General features: G+C 35.4%; 3 protein-coding genes across 13 annotated transcripts in view; 2 read left to right on the top strand and 1 right to left on the bottom strand.

Moving 5' to 3' along the window:
• Positions 1 to 350: 350 nt before the first annotated feature.
• Positions 351 to 13,781, top strand: LOC132697747 (obscurin-like). Its single transcript, XM_060663350.1, has 8 exons — positions 351 to 756; positions 812 to 969; positions 1,028 to 1,164; positions 6,860 to 7,075; positions 7,125 to 7,599; positions 9,439 to 9,614; positions 12,006 to 12,299; positions 13,446 to 13,781. The coding sequence occupies exons 1-8, from the start codon at positions 457 to 459 to the stop codon at positions 13,757 to 13,759; spliced, it is 2,070 nt and encodes a 689-aa protein (XP_060519333.1). The 5' UTR covers positions 351 to 456; the 3' UTR covers positions 13,760 to 13,781.
• A 3-nt stretch (positions 13,782 to 13,784) lies between these two features.
• Positions 13,785 to 15,711, bottom strand: LOC132697749 (uncharacterized). 2 transcript variants are annotated; one of them, XM_060663351.1, is made up of 4 exons: positions 15,350 to 15,711; positions 15,022 to 15,284; positions 14,717 to 14,962; positions 13,785 to 13,995 (listed from the first exon to the last, which is right to left on the bottom strand). In XM_060663351.1, the coding sequence occupies exons 1-4, from the start codon at positions 15,709 to 15,711 to the stop codon at positions 13,808 to 13,810; spliced, it is 1,059 nt and encodes a 352-aa protein (XP_060519334.1). In that variant the 3' UTR covers positions 13,785 to 13,807. The 2 variants fall into 2 exon arrangements, with proteins under 2 accessions (XP_060519334.1, XP_060519335.1); XM_060663352.1 differs by having other exon boundaries at positions 14,721 to 14,962.
• A 1,686-nt stretch (positions 15,712 to 17,397) lies between these two features.
• The window catches only part of LOC132697746 (obscurin), a 40,945-nt gene continuing 31,859 nt past the window's right edge, over positions 17,398 to 26,483 (top strand). For 6 of the 10 annotated variants that reach the window (XM_060663347.1, XM_060663343.1, XM_060663349.1 and 3 more), the window contains exon 1: positions 23,152 to 23,307. In XM_060663347.1, the coding sequence (XP_060519330.1) occupies positions 23,305 to 23,307 (3 nt within the window). In that variant the 5' untranslated portion in view covers positions 23,152 to 23,304. Of the gene's footprint in view, positions 17,571 to 19,742; positions 19,793 to 19,870; positions 19,984 to 20,169; positions 20,292 to 21,584; positions 21,729 to 22,740; positions 22,867 to 22,922; positions 23,094 to 23,141; positions 23,308 to 26,164; positions 26,302 to 26,483 lie in introns of those variants that run through there. The other 4 variants (XM_060663348.1, XM_060663342.1, XM_060663341.1 and 1 more) reach the window with 3 other exon arrangements.

Genomic DNA, 26,483 nt, shown 5'->3' with positions numbered 1-26,483 from the left:
GTTAGCCAACAGTTAAGTAGCTTAGGACATATGGTAATATGACTTTTTCTCTTAAAATATAAATACATTCTAAAAGTGTGAGTATATATAAGTATTTACGTGTAAAAATAATATAGCTTAGTTCTAAAATGCCATGAATATAACGAAACATTGCTCTTTTTCAACGATAAAACAAATGGCCGCACCAAATTGTCAAGAAACGCACCGAAAACAGAAACTCAATTGCAATAATGCACGTCCTATTCTATTTTTAACAATTAACAATATCGTATTGCGTTGCGTCCTAATTTTATCGATTATTTTCGGTATTTAACCCTGGCATACAACCAAAGAATGGCTATTGAGAGCAAAATTTAATTAGTTCGAAATTAATTGGAACAGTAACAACACCAAGACACACAGTCTCCATTCCTGTACAGCAAAAACGTCTAACATTTTCAAAAAAAGTTATAAGTGATGGACGAATTACAATCAGGCTCTGAAGACCTCGTAAAAAATGCGATAAAAACGAAAGATGGAGACCAACTCTTTAAACCAGATGAAGGATTCAAAGCGCTCATGGGCGACGACGAAGATACCGTCACCTTTGTATTTCAACACGTCAATCCGGATGACGATGGAACCCTGACTTCTGTAGCGCGAACCACGCGAGGTCTTTTAAGTTTTGGTGCTGTGGTGCAAGGAGAAGTCAGCCACGGCCATCAAGGCAACGATACTACTGATAGCATCGCCTCTTCTGCGCACAATAAAAAGCCCGTAAGATTGTATTGGCTAGGAGTATTGTAGAATGATATCTATTGGAGTCTTCTAGTTCAGACACTGGAAGCCTTCGATCATGGTAGAAAAAACTGAAGTCGTGGTCAACGAGGGCGACCAAGCTATGCTGCAAGTCCAGATAAACGGCTACCCGAAACCGGACTTTAGGTGTACGTTTGAAGATGTCCCCATTAAACCAAGCAAAAAATACAAGTAAGACGCTTTGTGGTTGGTTGGTTGCGCGCGTCACTCTCGGCACGGAATATTCTAGAATATATCACGAAAACGCAGAGCATATTTTGATGTTGGTTATCAAAGATGTCCGTTTCAAGGACGCCGGCATCTACACGATTATGGCGGAGAACGAAATTGGTTTTGCGTCCGTTGATATCGTCTTACAAGTAATTCGTAAGTATATTGGAGGGAAAATGTGGATCGAAAGCAAACAAAGCCAAACAAATGCTTCGTTCGCTGGAGGAACTTTTATGTTCTGGACACCATATGTACAGGGTGGCCCGTTTAAGAGAGGCCTATACCTTAACTCGAATCCTACGGTGGTTACAAAAAAAAAGTAAATACAAAAGTTGTTTCTATTAAAATGACCATTTTTTCTAATCGTCACTTTTTTATATACAGGGTGGTAAAACAAAGTTACTTTTTTTTAAATTCAACACCCTACATCTTATTGCATTTTTGGATAGTCCTTTCAAAGACAAATCCAACGATATATTTGAATATGGGTCTGCGATGCACCGTTTCGAACTTATTAGTGATCATTGTCAGAATTAGAGTTATGTTTAAACCATCATTGTTGGGTTGCTTATTAACTTTTTAAACTTTTTTCCATTATTATTTTTACGAGAATAATGCTTTTCTTTAGACAATGATCAAATTTAAAATATCTTCTTAAAATAACACGTTTCGCAAAATGCTACTTTTCTCAGTTTTGTTCTATGAGACACCCTGTGTATTACTGGATTTTCAAATAGCCACTTTAATAGCAATTTCAACTATATAACATAGCACGGGTCTCTGACTTGCCGTTTTGGCTTAATTGGCAGATAAATTGAAAAACTGGGTATCAGATTTAAATTATTAATTTATGAAACTGGGAATTAACATCTTGTTCACAACCGTTTTAGAGCATTGTTAAGAAGTTATATAAAAAACAGAATATTAAGCTTTGCACAATATTGCCAAATTTTGCAAATTACTTGTATCTACGTGGAATGATTACAAAAAAATAACACCAACTACTAATGCATATTTCTTACAAGTAATATTAATTAATTAATTAGTTTTCCAATATGTGCGCCGTTTTGAAGTACAAGTAGTATAAGCTGTTTCTAAATGGTATATGGCATTTGCTATGGCCTTCCAAAACTGTTGACGGTTTATCTTTGTAAACCAAAACTTTCAAAAAAAATCCAACGGGGTCAAATCTGGACTCCTCGCTGGCCAATCCACTCTCTGAAATTTTCGTTTAAAAAACGAATGATTGCAGTACTTCGATGGCACAGAGCGTCATCTTGCAGCCAAACTAAATTTGGATGCCCTCTTTGGGGCATATTATTGCGTATTAGTTGCCGAATTTCGTTCCTTAATAAGTTTAAATATCGTACGGATGTAAAATTTTTTCGGTAAAATATGGGTTCGAAAATTCTAGATCTTTAGATTGCGCACCATACTTTCACGGATCTTCGCCCCTGCTTGTTTACTTCAAAAACACATTTTTTTATTTTCTGAACTCCAATAATGCGTATTTTTTCTATTAATTAACACCGCAGACTTTGTGAATATTGATTCCTCGGTCCAAATTATATTTTGAAATATGTTATCTAAAAAATGGCTCTCCATCATTATATTACAAAATTCGAGTCTTAGGTTAAGATCTGCTTCTTGTAGTTTTTGCACTGGTGTGAATTTAAATGGCTTATAACTGTTAATTTTTAAACATGTTTGTGTGGTTCGTCTTATGTCTACATCTGAAGCAACAAGGCGGGTGGAGGTCTCTGGAGTATTTTCAAAATGCAGAAGAATATCAAGCTGCATATTTTCATCCAAAACCGTTCAGCTCCTACTTTTTGTCACTAAAACACTGCCATTTGTTCGAAACTGCTTTTATATTTTGGCAAATATTTTTTTCCTGGCAATCGTCTATGGGGAAATTTGGCTCTATATTGTCTGAGAGTAAGAGCCGGACTTTTGTTATTTTCGATGTAACATCCTATTAGGTCAACTTTTTCCTCTTTCGTGTACATTATACAAAATAGACTCAACAAAAATGCAACTTAATAAAATAAATAGAAAATAGTGAAAGTCAAAAAAATACGCTTAAAATGTTCATTTTGTTCAATTTATTCGAAACTACCTGTCAAAAAATCAGTAATATTACCACAACAGAGAACTACTACTGTTTTCAAAGCTACTGCGATGATTATGTCAAAAAGGTCAAAATTATCATCAATTTTATATTTGTGTCTTTCAACAGGCAGGTTTCTATATATTTTTTAAAGATATGTGGTCTATATTATTAAGAATATGAATATTTTTTAAAAGATTTTTTTCCATTTAAGGACCTTATTTACAAGATTCTTAAATTATGAAAGTAAAATAATTTATTGTATTATTGGGAAATAATTGTCAATTAAGCCAAAACGGTAAATCGGAGACCCGTACTATGTTATATAACTGGAATTGCTATTAAAGTGGCTATTCGAAAATCCAGTAATACACAGAGAAAGAAAACTAAGAAAAGTAGCATTTTGCGAAACGTGTTATTTTAAGAAGATATTTTAAATTTGATCATTGCCGAAAGAAAAGCATTATTTTCGTAAAAATAATAGATGGAAATGTTTAAAAAGTTAATAAGCAACCCAACAATGATGGTTTAAACTTAATTCTGAAGATGATCACTAATAAGTTCGAAACGGACGCTCATATATATGGTTGAATTTGTCTTTGAAAGGACTATCTAAAAATACAATGAAATGTAGAGTGTCCTTAAAATAAATAACTTTGTTTTACCACCCTGTATATAAAAAAGTGACGATTAGGCAAACAAAAAAGTCATTTTAATAGAAACAACTTTTGTATTTAATTTTTTTTGTAACGGCCGTAGGTTCCGAGATAAGGTATAGCCACCTCTTAAACATGCCACCCTGTACATGGTGTCATTTAATAAGTGCCCTATAATTCACACTATTTTTAAGGTAAAAAGTAAACGCGTAGTCAAAAATGCTTCGTTTTCGCGATGCAGGATGTCAAAGTGTTTTTATTTTTTTGTGTAATTTTCCAAACGCAAATTGGTACCTGCATGGGGTTTTTTGGCGCTACTTATATATCTTTTTTCTCATTCATAGGCTCCCTACTTTTTTACGATCCTGTATAGTTTCAGTAAAAAAAGAATTCCTCAACCACCCTCAAACCGTTCCCGAAACATTTTGAAATGATCAAAAACGAAAAAAATCAAGTAGGCTAGTATTCTACAATACGTTGTGTTAATACATAATATTAATAATACATTGTATTAAAATTTTTGACGTACAGCATGACCTGTATGTAGTGGGATGATATCTTTACGCCAAATCGGTTTAAATTATCAAAAACAACTTAGAAACAAGAGTTGTTTGGATTCATCCTCGCTTTAAATATTATATTATTATATATAATGTTTGTGTATGAATCACAACTTTCTTATTTTGAATATCCAAAACCTAAGGTTTACTGTTTCTGGCCGACTGAAGACCTTAGTTGTTGATTTTCTTATATAGTTGTTTGTGTGGATATTTCAAAAATAGATAAATATTAGCATGTAAAAAAAATTGTATGTTGTATTGTAGTTATTACTTTAATACACAAAATGATGTGAAGTTCATAATGGAGAACATAATGATAGTAAATAAAGAAAATTAACATACAGCATCTATTTGGACAACTCGGCAAATATAGTTAACAGAATTCAAGCCGTGCGGTAATATCTCTGAAAACGTCTGATTGCTCCTAAACCCGTACGGTAATATTACGGAAACGTGCGAAGTGGCTCGGATCCGTGGGACAAGAAACTCGCGTGGTAAATTGACGCTTCCCGCAAGCTAGATCGGTGTATAATTGGGTATTTTACAGCAGGGTGTAGAAAAAAGAATGAGTGAAAACAAACAATTTTTGTAAACGTACATTAGAGTAGTTGGTAATCAATAGTAAATATAAAATAGTAATCAATTCCATTTAAAATTTTATTATGCTGTTATTTTTTAAGTAACAAAACAAATAAAAAACACTGTACAACATTGTTATGAGAAATTCATTTTTTTAACCATTAACATAATATTTAAAATTTGTATATTCTTGTGTACCATTGATTGATTTAAAATGTACATTAAAATACTTATCATCATCTTTCCCCGCCATAATGTTGTGTACACCGTGTGCCAAATAAAATAATCCACTCTACGATCTGGAAACCCATAGGAGATACGAAAAAAAGTTTCGTACAAAAGTTTTTTGAATTCTCCTGAAGATTTAAAATATTATAATTTTGTTGATACAGGGTGTCCCAAAAGTGTCCGCCCGACATCAACTTTGTTAATTTAAATAGAATACCCTGCATATTTCGGCATTTTTTGAATTCCCGGTTAAAATAAAGGTCACTTTCTTAAAAAATTCCTATTCGAATTTTGCATAGTTTTGGCAGAAATTGAGGTTATTTGTTTTTGTTTTTTTCATATTTTGATTGCTCCATATAAAATTGTGCTATGAAACTACTGATACAGGTATTGCAACCAAAATTTAACCATAGACTAAGGAGATGATGCACTACTCAATCAGCTTATACGGGGTGTCCCAAATAGGTGGTGCCGTTTTGGCGAAGTCAATTAACAAAATCTCAAGATTTTCAAATGGAACACACTATATTTTTATTTAGATACCAATTCTAAGACACCAAATAAGGCAACTTTGTAATTTATCTTATATTTAAATTGTACTTACTTTTTGAGATATTCGAGGTTTAAGATAACACCAGTATAAATTCTCGTGGAATTTAAAGCTTAACATTAGATCACTTATTGGCAATATTAGGAATGTTTTTAATAGCAAAGACATGATAATACTTCTGTTAAAGATATAATAATCTATACTTTTTAAATAGAAATATGCAAAACAACAAAAACAAACAGAAATGTCAAAGTTTGTTTATACCTTAATGCGTAAAAAAAAAAGATTTTGATGTCATAGCCAACAACATTTTTAAATATTTTGATATTTCTTTGTTTGTTCTTTGAAGCCAGATGAAACGACCATTTTAAGGGGAACATTTTTTACTAAACTTTATGGATGGAATTAACGAACTCTTTTTAGTTCACTTTTTGTTTTATAGATTTATTTATTCAAATTTCTTACCTTCTAGTAAGCCTATAAACTTTAATTAGTTACTTTTGAGTCGATAGAGTCGATTTTTTTTCAAATTTTTCACGTATTAATGGACACCCTTTATTGTTAGCAATAGGTTTTATTCGTATATATCTTTATATCGTATATATATCGTATTATATCTTTCAAAGAAGTAGTATCATGTCTTTGCTATTTAAAAAATACCTAATATTGCCAACAAGTGACCTAATGTAATAAAAATATATTGTGTTCCATTTGAAAATGTTGCGATGTTGTTTATTGAATTCGCCAAAACGGCGCCACCTATTTGGGACACCTGATGCGCATGTGTCAAACTGATTGAGTACCTGTATCATTAGCGTCACAACACAATTTTATATGGGGTAATCAAAATATGAAAAAAAACACATAACTTCAATTTCTACCTAAACTACCCAAAACTCGTGTAAGGAATTTCTTATGAAAGTGACCTTTATTTTAACAAAAGATTCCAATAATGTCGTAATATATAGGGTGTTCCATTTAATATAACAAAGTTGATGCCGCGGGGGACAATTTTGGGACACCCTGTATCAACAATATTATAAAATTTTAAATCTTCAGGGGAGTCTAAGAAACTTTTGTACACAACTTTCTTTCGTATCTCCTATGGGTTTCCAAATCGCATAGTGGATCGTTTTATTTGGCACACAGTGTTCCTACCCTCTGGTAGGTCAAAAGTATCCGGAAATTAAGACCAGAATAGAAGATCTCTCCGTGGGGGTGGACCAACTATTGGTAATGTCATCCGAAGTAGACGGCATTCCTGCACCCGAGGTCCAATTCCTGAAAGACTCCAAAGAGATTATACAAAGCGACCGCCTCAAAATAAATGAAAAATGTCCCCTTTACACTTTGAGTATTTCCGACACAACCCTCAAAGATTCAGGTAACCTCCAGGGTTTCGTTTTCGTCCCTATAACATTTTTTCATTTAAGGTGTATATTCTGTGGTCGCCACTAATGCTTTGGCGCAGGTGTCGCAATTTTGGTGTGTCTACATTTACAGCAAGCCAAAATTTTTACAAAAACTCGGTTCCGACGTTGAAGTATTCCAAGGGGAAACCGTAATCTTGAAGGCCAAAATCGAATCGGAACCCGTCGCAACAATTGCCTGGTTCAAAAATGAATTTCCTGTCTTTCCCGACGACCGGGTGCTCATTGACGACGAAGATGGTTTCTTTATTTTAAAGTTGAAGAATGTCGTTATCCAAGATGCGGCAATTTATAAATTTAGGGCGGAGAACGCCCACGGTTTCGTCGAGGATTCCGTGAGGATATACGTTAAGAAGGCTCCGACCATTCTGCGGGGCCCTGAAGACGCGACTGTCCTAGAACAGGACATGTATCACATTATACACACTGCAGTGTTTAGCATCGACATCGAGGCGTTTCCCAGGCCAGAAGTAAAGTGGTAAGTGTTTGCTAATCATTTTTAAAATTTAAATGCATGTTTCCCATATGTTTTTCACATTTGAAAAAAAATCGGCTACCCCAGGCAGAACTGCCTTCTGAACCTTTTATTTATTAATTTGCAGTCTTTAAAAAGGACTTTTCCTAGGCGTGCTATGGGTGACGCGATTGCCTTGCTATCAGGTGGCGTTTTCTAATATAATCGAAAAAAATATTCTTGGAAAAAAAGCTAAACCCAACGATATGACTGACTATATGATATGACCGCAACTTATTATCTTTATCCTAACTTAAAATTTGAATTAAAGAATTTAACAATAAAAAAAGGTTGGATTTTCAGAAATATATATAAGAAAAAATAGAAAAAAAAGAGAAATATATTTTAAGGGTTGTGAATTATATCTAGTTATCCTGCATTTACCAAATAAAATGCTAAGCAGTCACAATCGCGTAACTCATAGCAGGATTGATGGCTTAGGAAATGCCCTTTTTATTTTAAAATGCGTTAAGTTTTGAAGATATATACATTTATTTAAGAAAATGTTTAAACACCCTCACAACTTTTCTTGCAGATATGGAGCATTAAACAACAAATATTTGAATTTGTCTCAACTTTAAAATAGAGTGCGCGTAATTTCAGAATGGGACAGCACCTGGCAATTGCCATTGTTCGGCTGTGGCCGGCCGATGCCTTTGTCTAGGCAACCAGTCAATTTCTTCTTCTCCCAGCAGTGACATGTTTCTGTTTTGTGTCCTCATTTGTGCGTGTTTATATTATAAGTTTATATTTAATATTACACACAAAATTACAAAAACTGGTTATTCTTATATCTCCAAGCATTTTATACAAATATGACTAAAAAAAATGTATAAAACAAACTATGAATTTTGCACCGCCACTGTCCCTTACTGCATGCGATCGAGTGGCTGCGAGTCGGGTGCCCCATTCTGCAATTACATTCACTTGGAATATGGTAAACATTAGGAATTTTTGTAGAAACCCAGTTTTAAAATTTAAAATAACGAAATTACGCCCCTGGTAGTCATTTCAGAAACTCGAAAATTATTTTCAGTATTTTTTGTTTTGGTCGTTTCCCTTACTGGCCTTACACCCAATATAGATGCGCTTGTTCCAGTACCCATCAACCGTTGTTTGAGTTATTGCCGATAACTTGATACAAACTTTCTTTAGAAGTGTAGTCGTCTTGTTTCATTAGAAATGTCAAAAAAATAATTACGAACCTTCATAGCTATTACCTTACCTTTATCAAAACAAGTTCGTCCCTACTTTGGATAAACTGAAAAGGAAGCTAGAAGAACAGGAAGCCAATATAATTATTAATCGCGTCCCGTCCATAGAGTTATTTGCGAAGTGGTAATGGGAACACAGATCTTGCGCACTTGAACATTTAATTACCCTCCGGAAATTAAAAAGTACATTTTCGAAAACAGATATGCACATACAGACGATATTCAAAGGAATAAAATATCTAAAAATACCTAAATAAACTTAATAAAATATTAAATTTAATTTAAAGCACCTTAAACGTCTCCCTTTGATGCTGTATCGTACGACAGGTATTTTATTGCCATCTGCACATTGTTTCGACAATTGCCGTCACAAGCCAAGGCGCTATACTTTGGAATACACCATATATAACTTGTGGGACAATACAGTTAAAATGAGCATTTATAATGCTATGGAACATTGACATTTATGAGTGTGACGCTATCCTGTCGAAGTTTTATCAAGATGTTAAACGAAATTTCAGACCAATGAGTAATGATCGATTTGTTTTTAATGATTTTACAACTGAAATTCGATTTTGATTTTCTCTAGGTTTCTCGACGGAGATGAGTTGCCGAACAACATATCGGGGCTGGCTAGAATTGAGACCGATGAAAATATTAAATTGATAGTCAACGAACCAACCACAGACCTATCCGGAATGTACCTTTGCAAAATTAGCAACGAATGCGGTTCGGTGCGGACCAATGCTAATCTCACGGTCAACTGTAAGATTTTTGAGCCTTTGGTTTTTGTTAGTTACATTCATATTTTTTTTAAGTAATAGATTTGTTAAAAAATTATAGTACAGGATTAATAGGATTATAAAAACATGATTTTTTCCCTTACAGAATCTTTTAAAAACAAGTCAGTTTAGAAGATAGTGTTTAAGTTTTTAAGGAAATATACCGGGTGATGATGGTGATTTCCGAGCGGAACATAGGAAGTCCCATGTAAATTCTTAGGATGCCAAATATTTTCTCCCCTGTACATTGTATAGCGCAGTTGTACTATACCTCTTTGAAGGTATAGTACAACTTAACTTATGCACCAAGTTTGAATAAATGTTTATAAGAAATTTTTTCAAAGAAACCTCCACAGGTTACTGTAATACTATTTACAAAACTTATACCTGCTTCGGATGACTCATTTCCATATTGGTGATAGGTAAAGACCTGATTCGCGTTTAAGATTGTTTGGTTGCTTATAGATTTTTATAGATTTTCGGATTTTCGTTGGTAAAAGAAACGATTACCCGCAAGAATTTTAGTTTTATCGAATAAAATTTTATGTCCCGTTTCGAGATTGTGTTCGACAACTACTGATGAGTTTATTTGTCTTAAGGCTCTTTCATATTCTTTGAGCCTAGTTGATATTTTTCGATCGGTCTCTCCAATGTATTCTTTGTCGCATATGCATGGAATTGTAACCTCCCGGCATCTCAAATGGAATTTTGTCTTTGACGGACCGAAGATGTTGAGAGATTTCTGAGCATGTGGTAAATCTGGTTTTGACGTTGTATTTCTTAAGAATTTTTGATATGTGGTTAGTTATGTTTTAAATGTAATTAAGGGCAACAGTGGCTTGCTATTCGAAAGTTGTGGTGAAGTGTACTTTGTGATGGAACGCTTAACATCTTTAATGTGGAAATTATTAGAGTTCGAAATTTTGTAAATAGTATTTCAATAAGCCATTCTTCAGCTATTGAGTTAAATGTGACGGCAGAATTAGAAAAATTTTATAGTTTAACTACTAAAACAAATATGAGTAAAATACATTTTGACAATGACAATACGAAAATTCGTGACAGTAACAATATTTTTATTTGTGATGGTTATACGTCAATAAACACGCTGAAATGAAAACCGAAAATTCGTTATTCGATTAAAGAGGAAGCAAACGTAATTAAGTGGTATTATGGAGGAAACAATTGTTTTCGGTTTATTTTCCGGCTAAAACTGTAGCAATTCGAGTTCAGAGGCACAGTAATAAATAAATGCAAATGTTCAGCTTAAAATTTCGATAATACAGCAGAAGAAAGGGATAATAGGGATTTGAATATTTTACTGCATGTGGAGGCAAACAAAATGATTAGCACCAGGATTCATGGACAAGCTGTAAATATGCATCAAACCACAGTGTTGGGCGCATTAAAGAAACAAAAATATTTTTCCTATAAATACGAAAAGCACAACGAGCTCCGGGGTGGCAATTTAGAGATTTAGAGAAAAGAGTAGAATTTAGGGGATTTTTAAAAAGTATATATGTTTACTGATGAATATACATTCACACTCAACAAGGAATCAAATGTTCAAAACTGTCAGTATTGGAGCTAAACCAATGAATATGGGTGTGTTCATATTCGAAGTCAATATCCTCAAAAAATAAATACTAGAGTCGGAATTTGCGGACATCATATTATTGGGTCATATTTTATGGACAATACCCTCACGGCAGAAGTCTATTTGAACTTATTACAAAATCAAATTGTTGCAAAACGCTACTTCCTTATAATGTGATACGGTTTCACGATATCAACTAAGTAATGTTTGAAATGAATTTTATGATCGCTTAGGATATTGTCTAATTGTTGATGGAGGGTTGTTTGAAGATTTACTTAAAAAATAATGTTTATTTTTACCAGCTTTTCTTTAAGGCAATGTTTTGTAGCCGTATTTTTATTACAACTATTAATTATTTTGAGAGTCAAATTTATAGTCGTTACTGGAAGCTTCCTGCTTAAACCGTTCTTTAAATGAAATTAACTCCAAGAATGCTCTAGCAAGTCCTCCCTTAAAGAGGTTTAAGAACCGAGTATGAGAAAAACATAATGATTTACAGACATATTTAGTTTATTTTAAATGTTGTGAAGCCAAGCTTTATTGTAAACCATACGTCATGGAAAATATTCGCTAGTGACTGGCTTATTAAAATCCAAAACTCAAAACGTTATATTACAACTTTGCTGTAAAATATACATGGGATTTCCTATTATCCGTTCGACAATGCATTTCCCGGTATAACATCGTTTATGTTGTTTTGTTCAGTGAACACAGAGTCAATTTGCGCAGAAATATGAGGTTTGTGCTCTCTCGACTTTGGATTTAATGGCTTTTAAGGTTCACCCAGGATAGCGGTTCACCTTAACGACGTCACCATCGACGAGCAGTGCAAATTGGACCTTTCGGTAATCGTGAGGGGTTACCCGACGCCCGCTTTTAAGTGGTTCAGAAACGATCAGGAAATCTGTGCGGATAAACGTGCCGAAGTAAGAATGGAGAATTACGGCAAACACAAATACAGAGCCTTTTGCATTATCAACGAGATATCCTATGCGGAAAGGGGCAATTACCACGTAGAGGCGACCAACAAGTTCGGCACTGCCAAGAGCAAATGCATCGTCGACGTTCTAAGTAAGTACCGATATACTTTTTTTGTCAACTTTAAAACGCTAAACGTTTTAGGGAGTCAAGGAATTCGCAAAATAAGTGTCTTATTACGAATGCGTTTGAAATTAAAATATTAAAAATGAAGAATACATAACAATTTTCTACTAAAAATATATTTTTTAAACAACCCTGCAAAAAGTTTACGGAAAACAGCTTTTGTTAGTAAGTGCCCAAATTTTTGGATAATTTTTAGAAAAAACTTCTTCCGTTTTGAAGGTTATGCAACAAAAACGTTGTATGCACACTTGAATTTGAATTTTGAGAATATTTATTTTATTTCTCACATGTGGCCTTATGACCCTATTAAATACCTAATAACGCCGTCGGCCCCTTTTTTTATTGGTCAAAAATTTAGTTACAAATTATTCTTATAAAGATTAAGCTTGTGTATATCAATTATTCCCATGTAGTAACTCACTAGCATAAAGGCCGTTACAGATAGGGCGGTGCCCTTAACTGGCATAGGTTCCCTATTAATCACAAGTGGAGTGAGTATACTGTTTTAAAACTGAGAGAAATTCAAATACCTTTTTTCGTATCCTCCTTGTTGTATACTTAAAAAAAAGGGGTGGGAGGTGTTCAGAAGTAAATGTCGATAACTCCAAAAAGGCTTTTTAGTACACACGTGCTATGAATCCACCCAAGATTGAGGTTATTACCTTCTTTACGTCATTACATAGTCAAATAAGAGCCCAACCCAGTTGATGTAACATATTGATAAACGAACTTATTTACCAAATAAAACTTGTTATTAAAATAGGTATCAAATTGCAATATCTTCGAAGGAGAGAAATACCCTGTAGCTGACTTTATTATTGGATTTTGATATTCATACCCACCACTTTCCTGTCTTCCCATCTGTATCTTGAGTTTACCTTATTGGAATATTCTTTTGGGAGACACATTTTTGTTTCTTGACATCCACCCTTTTCTTTATATCTTACATTTTTTTTAGATACACTATACTTAACTATTTAAAAACAGGAAATGAAAATATTTATTGCTTTTTGCATTTTTAGTCCAAACAAAAAAATTACTCTCGAACGTCGATAGTAAGGTTATTTAACCAATTATATACAATTTTTTGGGAATCCATATTGATCTTTCCAGCAAAACCAACGATCCTCGAAGCGAACATGCGTGACATGTGCGTCAGGGAGGGCGACGACATAACCTACACGATACGCGCTTTTTCAAAACCGCCCCCCGTAGCTTCGTGGACGTGGGAGGGCGAGTTGATCGCCGCCGACGATCGCAACAAATTAATCACCACTCACGAAGGCGAGGAATTTAGATTGGGTCTGAGGAAAGCTCGAATGGTGGACGCTGGTATATACCAGTGCACCGTTTCGAACTCCGTCGGCAAAGCACGCCACAGGGCCGTACTGGCCGTAGTAAGAAGGAAAAGGGACGATTCAGTTTAATTTATAGACGTTAAATAAACTGCAATCGAAAACCGTGTTTTATTTCAATCAACCTTTCGTTGTAGTTTCCGATATTTTCTGTAGGTGACGCTCCTGCAACAGGGGCACGTTATTCTTCCTCAGCACGTCGCTGACGAATGAAGAAGACGCCTTCTGGTCCTTGCAGCTGTTCGACGATCTTCCCATGACCCAGTTGCCTGTGATGGTCTCGCTCCCATCGCAGATTCGACATTCTCCTATGACACAAATAATTTAATAGCGAACGTTTATTCACTGGTCCGGAGGCCATTTTTGTTTGTTCTAGTGCTGTTTAACTGCCATACACGTCACACGCAAACTTAAATAAATGGTCGAACTTCGCACCCTGTGCCTTAAAAGCCACTCATCTAAAAATCACGACAAAATTTGTCTCCTAAGGTTCATTTCTTAAGATGCTTAACATTAATTAATTTAAAATTTATAATTTTATCTACTATAACAGATCAGGAAATGAACAGAGGGCACGCTGTATGATAATATATCTATAGGAACTTTTTATTTCTTAAAACGACCTCAGCTGTCGCCCTCTTGAGCTCAAAAAATACGGTAGAGTAGGAGTATATTCTTTGAAGTCAGGGATCACGAACCTCAAAGTTAAATCTATAAGGACACTCATATCCTACAAGAGTGCGCAAAGAGTATAAAAGATGATCTTCTAGAGAAATTAAAAATTACCAAAGTCAAAATCCTCTGCTTGGTTGCGTTAATGAGGTTTTAAATTTTAAGCAGACATTATATATCACCTAAACTGCAGATCTCCGTTTTAACCTTGTTTTTATATTTTTACTCCTTGTTGTAGATTTCGTAGTAATCAAGCGGGTTCGATCACATTCCAGTTTTGTTTGTGTGCGTTTAAGTTGATGTTGTTTTACGTATATGGACACCCTTTTAAGTGTTATCGATGTTGATCGACCTAACCTACAAAGACCGCGATTTTCCTGCCCTTCGAACAGGTGGCGGTTAAAATAATTTGCGTGGATCGATTGAAAGGCAAGAATCCCGTTATGTTCCAATTCTCGTGGATTAAAAATCCCTCCTCGCTGGGGGGTTCCTTATCAAGGAGCGCGACTGAAGTCTTCTCCTGGGAGGAGTCGTTCTTAAAAATGTGCAGGGTCTTGCCGCCGGCCTCCGTGTCCCAGTAGCCGCTTGTGTTACATAACGCCCCTAGTGCAACCAAAAACCCCACATTGCAGGAGGCAAGTACTGTCAGTTAAACTCTTTACCTTCTTTGTTAAATCGGCCACGTTTCTGGGTCGTAATTAAATCCGCTACATGATCGAGCATCTTGTTCAGATCCGAACCATCCTTAGATTTCAGTTTTTCCCCTACCAAGCTGTCCACTACGGCCTCTTCCGTTTCCGCCTCGCTGAAGGATGTGTTCGCCTGACGAGCTCTACCGGAAGCCTGCAGTCTTCCGAGTATTGCTGCTCTTGCTCGATCGGCCACAGGGTCTGTATTAACTGTGGTCAAATCGGTTACCTGCTCTCTATCAATGCAATAATACCAGAGTAGTAACCTATCACCACGCTAAATTGGAAACTCGATATATACCTGAGGGTCAAATTGTGTTGCAAGGCGATAGGAATAATCAGAGGGACGACGGTAAAGTTGCTGCCCAACTCGGATTCGGTATGAAGATCGCCTTCGATGTGATCCAGAGGCACCACTTCTCCTTCCTTGACGACATACATTCGGCCAAGCGCGTGTCTTTTGTCGTCGTTTCTTTTAATCCTGTCGATAAAAGACCTTAGCTCGTTGCTAATCGGATTCAGCTTCACGTAATCCCTGGCCTTGCGTTGGAGGTTTCTCAATGCCGATCTCCATAGTTCCGGATCGTCGTTTTCTAAACAATACAGACTAGAACTCGAGATAATTAACAGCGAGATCTGAATCAGTTGGGACGGATAAGTCATTTTTTGTTTTCACCGTCATTGTGACGGATAAAGTGGAAAATGTATCAATTTCACTGATAGGGGTTTCTCCAATGAGAACTATTGTTTATAGAATTTGCCGTTGATAATCATCATCCGCCTCTATGTTTCAATATCCAATTACCCAGTCATAAATGAATTTCTTTTGTACGTTTGTTGGTACGAGCTCGTTGAGCATCGAAAAGTGGATAGCCTATCAAAACTACAGAGCTAAGGGGACGGCCGATAATTATAAATTATTCTTTAATCTACGATAGTAATGTAAACCTCTTTTAAAATTATACTACAGGAATTAGGGCAATGATATTGACTGGGCGTGGTTGTTAATCGGCGAAACAGTAGGAATTCACTCACACCTTTTTCTAGTGGCTTCGTGACGATCAAATGGTGGTTCTTGCGCTAGGGTTTCCACAGGATTATGTGATTTTCCCAGGGCACTACATTTCTCGCGAAGTGGTAAAAAGGGAATTTACTAAGTCAAAAAAGGTGGAGCTCGAGTGTCGCTTAGCATTTCGAAATTTCGAACTGTTTTTGGAGAGACCTATTGTGGCTATTCGCGACCGTAATACATTACGGGACCAATTGAAAATTCACTATGTGATTTGCTGCATTTCATCCCACAAAATTAAAAAAAAAATCTACATTAATGGCTACAAATCAAACAAAAATAAAAGGAAGTGGAACGGACCAGGGCTACACAAAGCAATTTTGCAATATTATCTAATAGTTTAGTATGATTCCTTCGCACTATATTGAAGCAGAAATGGATCCGGCGGTTCACTTTACCTCTGTTTTTTATAATAATTATTATCCGTGTACCGAAATATCATTAATTAATTTAAATATTTACAGTTATTTTATTACATTAATTGAAAGATTCACTGAACTTAGTCATCTGAACATTATCAAAGGGCCGGGAAATTACCATCGTATTTTGCTTAGTAGTTGTAATTTTGTGTTGGTTAAAAATTTATATATTATTATTATTAGCATTATTAGCTGCCTTCAGTAGCGTGCCAAATAATATTTTTCTTGGTAAGCTTGCAATTCTGAACTTCAACGGTCTCATACTTCGCTGGTTGCAGAGTATAAAATATATGTTCTATCAGGAGTTTCTCAAGAGGGCCACATTGAACCACTTTTTAAATAGATTTATACTGTGTTGTAACTCCAATGGTGTGGAGATTAACATTTCCCAGTTCAAAGTCATAATGTTTAGTAGACGACGTTCTCACTTTAATTTCATTGGAGAAATAATTTAGTTTAAACTAAGAACTATCCGTTGTTAACTACATTAGTAATATAATAAACAATTGGTCTCTCAAAGGAAATTCGTCGCTCCCAGATATTAATTTTTTTTAACCATGCTTTTTTGGTAGATTATTTATTTATTTCGTCGTTCAATAAATAAATACATTTCCTAGTAGGTAAGGACTGGGTAACAATTCCGATCGGTACGAGTTTAGTCAATATATCAAATAATTTAAGACTAAACGGTTCGTATTAAAATTTGACGTCCGACCAAATGCCCGCGCGATTTAAAAATACCGAAGCCATTTCGTTGAGGAAATAAGCGGAGCCGAGCTGGCCAAGGAAATCAATTAAAAGACGCGTATTTTTAATTTACGCTTATCGGCAATAGCAATATTAGTCAGTACGAGAATAACTTTGAACTTAGATGCAGCAACTCCGGTCGGCCGCCTTACCGTGCCGATCTCACTCCACTATATTTATAGTTTAACACGGGTCCGTTTTAAAAAAGTGCAATTTAACGGCAAATAGGCGCCTGAAATTATTCATCGCACCGTGTGCTATTGTTGCTGAAATCGTTTACGCCTAAGGTGAGAGTTGATTTATGCGTGTTCATATAGTTAGGCTTTCATCTGGAAACATCAAAACAAGACTCGCCGTTTAACTTTATCTCGAAGTCAAACGAAATAATACGACGGAACACTTAGAGCCAGTCCGAATTGTTTTACAAATAACTTGGCACATGGTGGTCCTGCGTAGCAGGAATCTGCAGCATTTATTTACGTAATATTGTTCTCCCATCAGCACCTCTGCTGGATTTCCACTATTTCATTCGATTCAGTTTTGCTTGAGATGAAGTTTTTATTTTTCTCACATACTGAAGCTGCTACAATTAACAGTAAAAAAGCCTTCAAAATAATTCTGAAGTCAAGGTCAAGGTTTCCGTTGTTAGATTTCATAAGTGGATGAGATGTTTCGATGAGCTCGAATAAAAGTGTGCACCATTTAAAATGAGACACAAATTAATGTACCGAGTCCGCAAATGTCGATGTCCCATTGGGTTTCCTTTAGACCTTTTACTTGCATAATTGCAGGCCATTCATTCCTACATTATCAACATCTTCCTTATGTCAAGCTGCTTCAACATTTTTTCAACTCTGTTTTAATTTGTATTCTGCCGTATTCTATTTCTAAATGATATTGACTCAACAAAAATAAGACTTAAGATTTAGTTTTCGACCAGTAATCTCACTGATTCTTAAATACTATCCAATATTTCATATTGTGATGCCGTATTACACTAGAAAACGAAATCACCCTTCACTATCTTCAGAGTGCTTGTCTCAGAGTCTTTTATAATATATAATCCAATAGCAATATATTTATTTGAAGAATTTACTCGTAGCTCATGGTGTTCCCAAGTATAATTCAGCTTAATCTGAACATTTGTCTTAGCTATGACGCTATTAAAGGTTCTCCAATTTAAATCAATCGACTCATTCACAACTTTTAAATAAAAGATTAGGTAATAAATTCACAACAGGCGCCAAAAAATAAAATCTTTAGATTTTTTTTATTTAGAATTTTTTTATGTAGTTTTGTTATATATCTTATTAAATATTTTTTTATTGTTTGTTTTAACCACTTAACTAGTATTTCGCTGTTTCGCTTGTTTGCTCCAATAGTTCTGTTTTCTCTATTTCTTTTTTTCTTTCTTTTCTTTTCTCTACTATATGGATTGAAATAAATTCACTTTAATAAATGTATTATAATCAAATGATTATTTGTTTGCTTTAGGAGATCGCATAAGAGCAATGATGTTTAATGACGCGCTCAGCTAATAACATTCTGTTAAATGTAGATTAAGAACTGTTTATTATTATTCTATTATTCTATTCGACTCTATTTCAATGTGGTACTGTTTTATATTTTTCAAGTATATATATACAATAAACAATTTCATTCTATCGAATAAAATGACTTGCGGTTGTTTTCCATTGCAGCGCTCTACTTAATGAACTCTTTAAAATAGAACTTGTACCATCATTGAGAATTTTTATTGATCTTCCAGGACTTTTTGGTAGGTTCCACTTGAGCTGTCATTTTGCCATATTTTTTAAATATTTTCTTCTATCAGATTATCACGCCCTCTACGTTTACGACTTTTTCGATTACTAATTAGAGACCTTCTTTTCATCGGAATGAATAATGGCGAACTACTCATTATTTTACTGACATATTTAATACTTTAAAGAGCTCCAAAATGTTTTCTCAATTCATATAGTTTAGGGATTAATTTTCTACCAACGACCCTTAAAATTGGTCCGACTGAACTATTATCCCCCGTTATCTGACTCTGGATCGTTGAAAAACTGAGTTTAAGACGATCATGCCTAATAGGGAATGCGGATTAGTTGGGAAATGGGTATCGGTATAAATTTGTTTGGTCCTCCGTGTGTGTTTCCGTTGGCAGGATACCAACACGATGATATTTAGCGATGAATTGACTGACCCACTCTTTATATAGATCAATTGCATCGCGAATTTAACGTCCAAGTTGTGCCCAAAGTGTTCTTCTCTGATCGATAACAAGTAAGAATCATCGCCGGGAAGGCTGGCAAGTTTCGTGATGTGCTCGGATACACGTGAAGTAGTGCCCAGTATATGCAAAAGTGCTATTTTATAATGATTGTCTTGACCGTTGAGCTTTTTTTATGGTAAAATTCCGGGTTAATCTTTTTTAAGCGTTAAATATGTTCCAGGTGCGCGGCGACGATGAGTAATGGCATCGCAAGATAAAGGAAGTGGCAATGTGAGTATTTTCAGTTAATCGCATTCTGTAAGATCCTACCGGAACCCGATAGTTTTCACCCCCGGTTTTCCCATACAGGCAACTAGTAACGAGATATTTACAAAACACACCCACCAAAAAGACACAAAGGAAGATCGAACGATTTCGAAGACGACGATACCGCCTCAATGTTCTTTGTACTGAGACACCCAGTATGTACCCGCTTATTTCAGCTTATTCTTGGCTTAATTGTTGCAAACTCACACACTTTCTCCGCCACTGTTACACTTTGCGTGGTTTTATTTCGACGCGGGCCTGCTTGTTTGCTAGATGGCGCTGCCGCTTTCGTATGAAAACCCAAGTAAAAAACGCCGAGCTAATCGTAATGTACGTTATAGAATCCGGGAGAGATTTTGGTGGCATGGCAGAAGTACAAGGCTGCCGATCCGGAAGAATTGGACCTCAACGAGGGGGATGCGGTTGAACTACTCGACATCAACGATCCGGCAACGTCGGCGAAGTAAGCGTTGCCAACAGGGAGTGATTTAAAGTTGTCGGCAATATGCAAATTTCGCGAAATAAAAAACTGAAACTTTAAGAAATATGAGAAACATATCGCTACGATCTAAGCAAATTAGTCGAACTCACGAAGAATAGAAAAAATATGAGGTTCTGAGATTATGCTACTGAACTCCCAATAGGAACCCAGTGGGAGCTCAAAAAACCATTCCCAAAAGTCACTTTAGCACGCTTTTTGTTCATTTTGTGTTCTAATTATCATGGTCGAGTTGTCTAAATGCTATCAAGCTGACAATTTTGCAGGTGAAGATAATTAAACAGATATATTTTATTAGTGGAATAGGCCTGAAGGGTGGTGTAGAAGAGTGTGGAAACGAGCTCAAAGTACAAGTAGCACAGGTATAAAAAATTATCATATGGCCACTAAGACTTGCTCATAGCTATTTCATTTTATGCGGATCTTGGACTTTAACTTCGATGGTGTTTTTTTTCACAACAATCATTCTCGAGATAATCGCCGCAAAAGACTAATTTTTCTCTTTACGCTGAGAACTACGTTTATTTTCCAAGGTTATTTATGAGCGTTGTGTAGAAGGTACCCAATGTAAAATAGGAAAGTCATTTTTTACTTTTAAGTTATGGTTTGCGAGCAAAACGCCAAAAGCGTCGTAAGGTCACCTTTAGGGTTGTTTTTTTTTTGAACGGTTGGAGCTGTATTTCATTTCCCACTTAACTAACTTAAAATACAACGCAATGCAATACTTGTATAATCAATCAATCAATCAAATTTTCATCTTATTTAACACACTTTTTAAAGCTTTAATTAGAAATGAAAGTTCGAACAAGTAGTCAAGTTGACTGGTTTCTGATCGCTATGGGAACAGCTTCTTTCTTTTGTTACTTGATAATACCATTTTACCATTTTTTAATATAATTTTACATGAATTACTCAGATTGCATAAAAAAGTTGGAAAAATTGTAATTTGTTAAAAAACTATCTAATATTGTTCGAAGAATTAAAAGACATAAATAAAAACATCTGTAATCTAATCTGTATCTAAAAGACGTATTGGAAGCAATTATTATTCAAGGAATTCAAACGCTTACTTATTAAACTTTTCTGTATTGTTTTAAAAAAAAACTGCTATTTATTGGCACGTGACGTTGAGGAGAAGTTCTCTGTTTTTTGGATGAATAATTGATTATTTTATAGTAGATAACAATAAAAACACACATGATATGTAATATTAGTTTTCCACCTGACAAATGGTCCATTCTGAATTATAAATTCTAGGCGGCTGAAGCTCGATCCAGCTCTCGATTCCGTATCTGGCGAACTTTTGGATAATTCCGCCGCCCGTCACAAGCTTTCAGTTAAACCGAGAAGAACATATGCCAGCGCAAGACATTCCCCCACCAGGTTAAACGTGAACGCTAGGTAACCCAATTTATACCCCGCCATTTAGAATTTTAATTAGCTAATTGGATCTACTCGTCGTATCTCGCGTTTTTAACCAAGTGAAAGGGAAAGACATATTTTTCAAAAAACTAAAGAATACGAATTATATTAACTCACCCTACACAAAATTTTTGGGCTTTTACATTGTCTCTTTCACTAAATATACAGGGTGTCGCTGTTGATTAAACATTTCATGTTTTGGTTAGTTCATTTGTATAAAAGAAGTGTCTATTCTCTTACATCAGGATACGTTTGGTTAAAAGTTCTACATATCGCATTTTCATCAGTCCACACTCTTCATAGATAGGAAAAGGTTCGTCAGAACTTTATTTGAATAATCCTCAACGAGTTCAATTTTTTTTTTGTTCACTTTATAAAAGCATTTGTTTGGTTGTTAACTATTGCCAATTTTTTATAAGTACACTACACTTACAAAATAATTGTGTTTTGTTAAAAAACTGCTTTTATTTCGAAAATTTTACCGCAAGCGGTTTTAATTATCTGTCAGGGTATTCCATTTAAGTGTATGATGGTAAAATAACTTTTCTTTGAACATCCCGTTTTATTACTCCACTGGCAACTAGTACCTAGTGAACAGGAACATTGCAGTGAAAATTTCAGCTTTTTAAATATTGAAATAGCCCACCAATAAGAATCTAAATTCTAATTCTATATTCAATATGCGAAGCGGAACAATAAACAGGTTGACCCATTAAAAAAAATTGTCGCTACCTTGAGACACCCGTGGGCTATATCAAAAAAATAAAAACCAAATTTGACTTTGCGCGACAAAAACATTACACGCAATTTCCGTTTCGCGTTTTGATCACAAAAAGCAGTTGCCAAATTTCTCCTCGCTGAAGCGTTTATATTTTTAACGGAAATATTTGGCATCAATCCTTGTTTTCTGGAAACAGTCCCACATGGATTTCATATGATAATTAGAGTAATCAGTCCTGTTAGGAATTTTACGCAGTCGTTTCTTTTAAAGATGGCTGGTACGAGAAATTGGCGGCAACAGACGCCAAGGATGGGTGCCGTGCAGAATCCTGCAGACCGCGGACGATCCTGCTTTGTCGAAAACAGGACTTCCCGGCGACGCAGCTTTCAGAAGACAGTAATGGACAACTCTAGATCTTACTCTCAGCAATCCTTAACCGGTTTCTATTACAGAGCCGTAGTGAAAGAGCTGGTAGAGACAGAGCAAGAGTTTGTACGCGATCTGGACTACGTAGTTCAGAACTATCTAATTCCTACCGAGTCGGGAAAAGTCCCCAAAATCATCAAGGACAACTTCGACGTGCTCTTCGGGAACCTCAAAGAAATTGCCGAATTTCATCGAACGTAAGGCCCGCAGGCTCGTTGCTTTGAGGAAGCAGCGTTTCTTTTCAGGGTACTGATGGACGGAGTTAAGTACTACGCGAACGAACCCACCCTTCTGGGCAAAGCGTTTCTTAGGCTCGAGCGCGATTTCGATTACCACGTGAGGTATTGCAGAGACGAACACTTGGCGCAAGAGTTCCTAGATAATTGTGATGAAGCTTACGACTACTTCATGGTAAGTTTGTTCTAATGTGCGTTTTTTGGATAGTCGAAAGAATGACGGTTTCCTTAGATGTTTCCAAGATGTAATGGTAACTTTAAACTAAAAAAAAACTTCAACACGAACATACAGGATGGCAAATTTCAAATTCAGCAAACATATCATCTAAACTATGTCAAAGCAGCTTATAAAACGAATGTGATAAAAATTATTCTTCTTTATTATTGCTTATTACTATTAGTGGTGGCGTAGTTCTGCGCAACTAATAATGAAATTTCAATATGTTTAAGTAGGGTTATTTTAAAAGAGTATCAGAAAACTAACGTTCTTGTCGAGGTCCGGTATTTTGGTAACTTATATTTATTTGAACGCTTTTTTATAGATTATAAGGCGTAGAAATGGTTTAACTGTTCCTGCTAAAGCAAGCTCTGGAGCGAGGGCAACTTTTAGCGAATATTTTGTACCGGTCGGTCAATCAAGGACACTCTTAGACTTAAAACTAAAAATCCCGGAAATAATTTTTCTAGACTGACCGTCGGGGGGCGTAATTGCTTTTCTGAATTTTAAACCCTGTTTTCTGAGAAATAATTAATAAATGATAAATATATTGCAGATACTTAAAATGCACACCGTTGTAAAGTTGGGATATATTCGATTCTTTTTCGCATTTGCTCTGTCTCTTCAGTGGTGTTCAAACATTTTCCGAAATACATGTCAACTACTTCAGAGTAGCAGAATGCATTTTCTTAAACTTGGAGATGTTCAGATGGGTTCTTTCTAAGCTGTCAACGGTTTACTAATTTATTTAGATTGTTCGTTTCGCCGCTAGAGGGCGTGTTGGGAAATCACCATAAATAAAATGTATTTTCTCAAAAAAAAATAAATGCAACGATATTACTTTTATTGCAACATAACATAGTCAAATAAGGGTGACAATACGCCCATCTGTTCGCACACGAGAATTTTAAAATCCAAGTGTGCTTTGGAAAACAATATAGCAAAATTTATAATATTAAAAGTGCAGATATTTATAGTATATTTTGGTGGTCTTATTTATAAAAAAAAATCCACCGGTAGAAAGAAGTGCTTGATATTTATTATTACATTACATTCTATTACACTAGTATTGCGGTTGTACTAATACTAATCGTTATGGTAACACTCTGTAGAGTAGCGACGCACTAAAGTGCGCGTTTCCGTTTTTGATTAGACGCAGAAATTTATCATTTGCATTCGAAACTGACGCTAAATTTAAAATTCTAAATTTAATGTTGCAAAAGGCCACGTAAAAATCCACCACCCACTCGCAGCTAAAAATCCCACCTAGTTTTATGAGGTAAACATCGTTTAATTTTTTCGAAATGAATCAAAGATTTAATTTAAATTTTAAGTTTTGGTCGTTTGCACGGACCATTGCGAATCACACGTCAGGAAAGAACGTTTAAAACGTACGGAACTTATGTTTCTTTTCGAGTGTATTTTATTGCATTTGTATGAATTTTTAATTCATTCGAAATTATCTGCATCTAAACGTCCATCATAGAATAACGATTAAAAATAGGGCTTAATTTAGGCGGAAAAACAATGAGTTTTGCTTTTGATATATGTTTGGGTTTATTATGATAACTTTTTGAATTTATCTTCAAATTAAAGGGGTTTTCTCAAAAGTGCCGAATTTATTAGAGTTGTACTTTTCACATAGAACCAAAATGCGTGTGGCATTTGGTAAGATTTATGGCACTTAGACCTGAAGATTTTTTAAATAGTTTGAATTTTGACAGAATTTAACTTTATTTTAATTTCCCGAATACTTGAGAAGAATTTAAGATAAAAGATTAAAATTTTTCAAAGAAACTTCCACAGGCTACTGTAATGCTTTTTACAAAACTTTCGATTCCTCCTGCGTCGGTATTTGCTTAATCGAAATTGCTGACGTTTCACCAATCATCCTGTTAGCTTCTTCAGTTCCAGTCCAGCCAACAGGATGATTGACGAAACGTCAGCAATTTCGACTAAACAAAAACCGACGCAGGAGGAATCCAGAAGTTTTGTAAAAAGCAAACATTTGCAGTGGTTGTAACTCGATAGGAATGCCAGATAATTTATTAAAGCTTTCAAGTTGAGCAGATTTTACTGCAAAGTCTGTTTTGTAGATGGTCTCTGAATTTAGGTATTTTTTATACTTTTTGACATTGGTTCAAATTCAGTTACTAGCTACAATTTTAGAAACCAACAAGTTACAGTAGCTAAGTACTCTAAACAATAATGTTAATAATAATAATGGGATAAGGCATAAGGACAAGTACAAACTGAAAATGATATAAAACTGAAATAGATGACATTTTGTAAGGAAGAAAATCATATGGGTGTCCTCTTCCTTTGGTTGGCTAGATAAATGAATCAAGTTAGATGCACTTCACTTTCTTATTATTGCATGCCCCATATAAGATGAGACTTTTTTAAAATTGACATAACTTAAATATTTCTTAAGTAGTGGAGAAATTAAGACTAAGTTCCATTTTGAAGTTAATATAACTATTTTGGAATCCTTAGGGTTCAGGTATCATGAAGTTTATGACGTAATGTACCGAGTAGTCTATTTAAAAAATTCCAAATTTGATAGTTTTAGGACTTTTGGGGGAACCTATATAATCCGTGCATAGTTTCAAAATTCCATATTTTCTACCAATTTGTGTGACACATTCTTTATATTCGATTCGATTCGAGAATACCCAGAAGGGCATCCCCACATGGGTAATAAAAATTAATGTCGCTTTAGACATATAGGAAAACGATATAAAATCGGATATGTCATAATCGACACCACCCGCGTAATTCGCAACCGACGTCCTAATGTCGTACGGATATTCGAGCCTGGATCGCGTTGTCTATGTATAGAATCGACGCCGGCGACGCTGACCGTCGTCGATCAGTCGAGTGGCGGTCGTCGAGTGTAAGTGCGCCTCCTGCAACGGTACCTGCGCGTGGATTAACCCCCCGAATCCACAGGTAGGACTCTAACCTTGACATTCTGTCGGAAACGGTGCTGTGGTCCGTGACGTTTGAAGTTGGAGCCGCGATCGAGACTTCTTCACCTGTTACGTAACGGTTTTAAAGTTTTTTAAAAGTCGGATTTGAAATTCGGAAGATGACGTTGTCCTGCTGATACCTTTCGGATGATACTTTAGGCA

This window comes from Cylas formicarius, unplaced genomic scaffold (assembly GCF_029955315.1).
Source record: "Cylas formicarius isolate icCylForm1 unplaced genomic scaffold, icCylForm1.1 PGA_scaffold_2__14_contigs__length_35257938, whole genome shotgun sequence".
Classification (NCBI taxonomy): domain Eukaryota; kingdom Metazoa; phylum Arthropoda; class Insecta; order Coleoptera; family Brentidae; genus Cylas; species Cylas formicarius.
The sequence above is the reverse complement of the archived record's forward strand: the minus strand, read 5'-3'. Positions and strand labels throughout refer to the sequence as shown.

What these genes read in the sequence shown, in the direction of transcription:
- LOC132697747 (XM_060663350.1), top strand. Translation starts at nt 457, where the DNA reads ATGGACGAATTACAATCAGGCTCTGAAGACCTCGTAAAAAATGCGATA. An exon ending in CTGCGCACAATAAAAAGCCC is followed by an intron (nt 757 to 811) that starts GTAAGATTGTAT and finishes GGAGTCTTCTAG; the next exon opens with TTCAGACACTGGAAGCCTTC. An exon ending in CACAACCCTCAAAGATTCAG is followed by an intron (nt 7,076 to 7,124) that starts GTAACCTCCAGG and finishes TTTTCATTTAAG; the next exon opens with GTGTATATTCTGTGGTCGCC.
- LOC132697749 (XM_060663351.1), bottom strand. Translation starts at nt 15,711, where the DNA reads ATGACTTATCCGTCCCAACTGATTCAGATCTCGCTGTTAATTATCTCG. An exon ending in CAACACAATTTGACCCTCAG is followed by an intron (nt 15,285 to 15,349) that starts GTATATATCGAG and finishes TTGCATTGATAG; the next exon opens with AGAGCAGGTAACCGATTTGA. An exon ending in TGGCCGATTTAACAAAGAAG is followed by an intron (nt 14,963 to 15,021) that starts GTAAAGAGTTTA and finishes TGGTTGCACTAG; the next exon opens with GGGCGTTATGTAACACAAGC.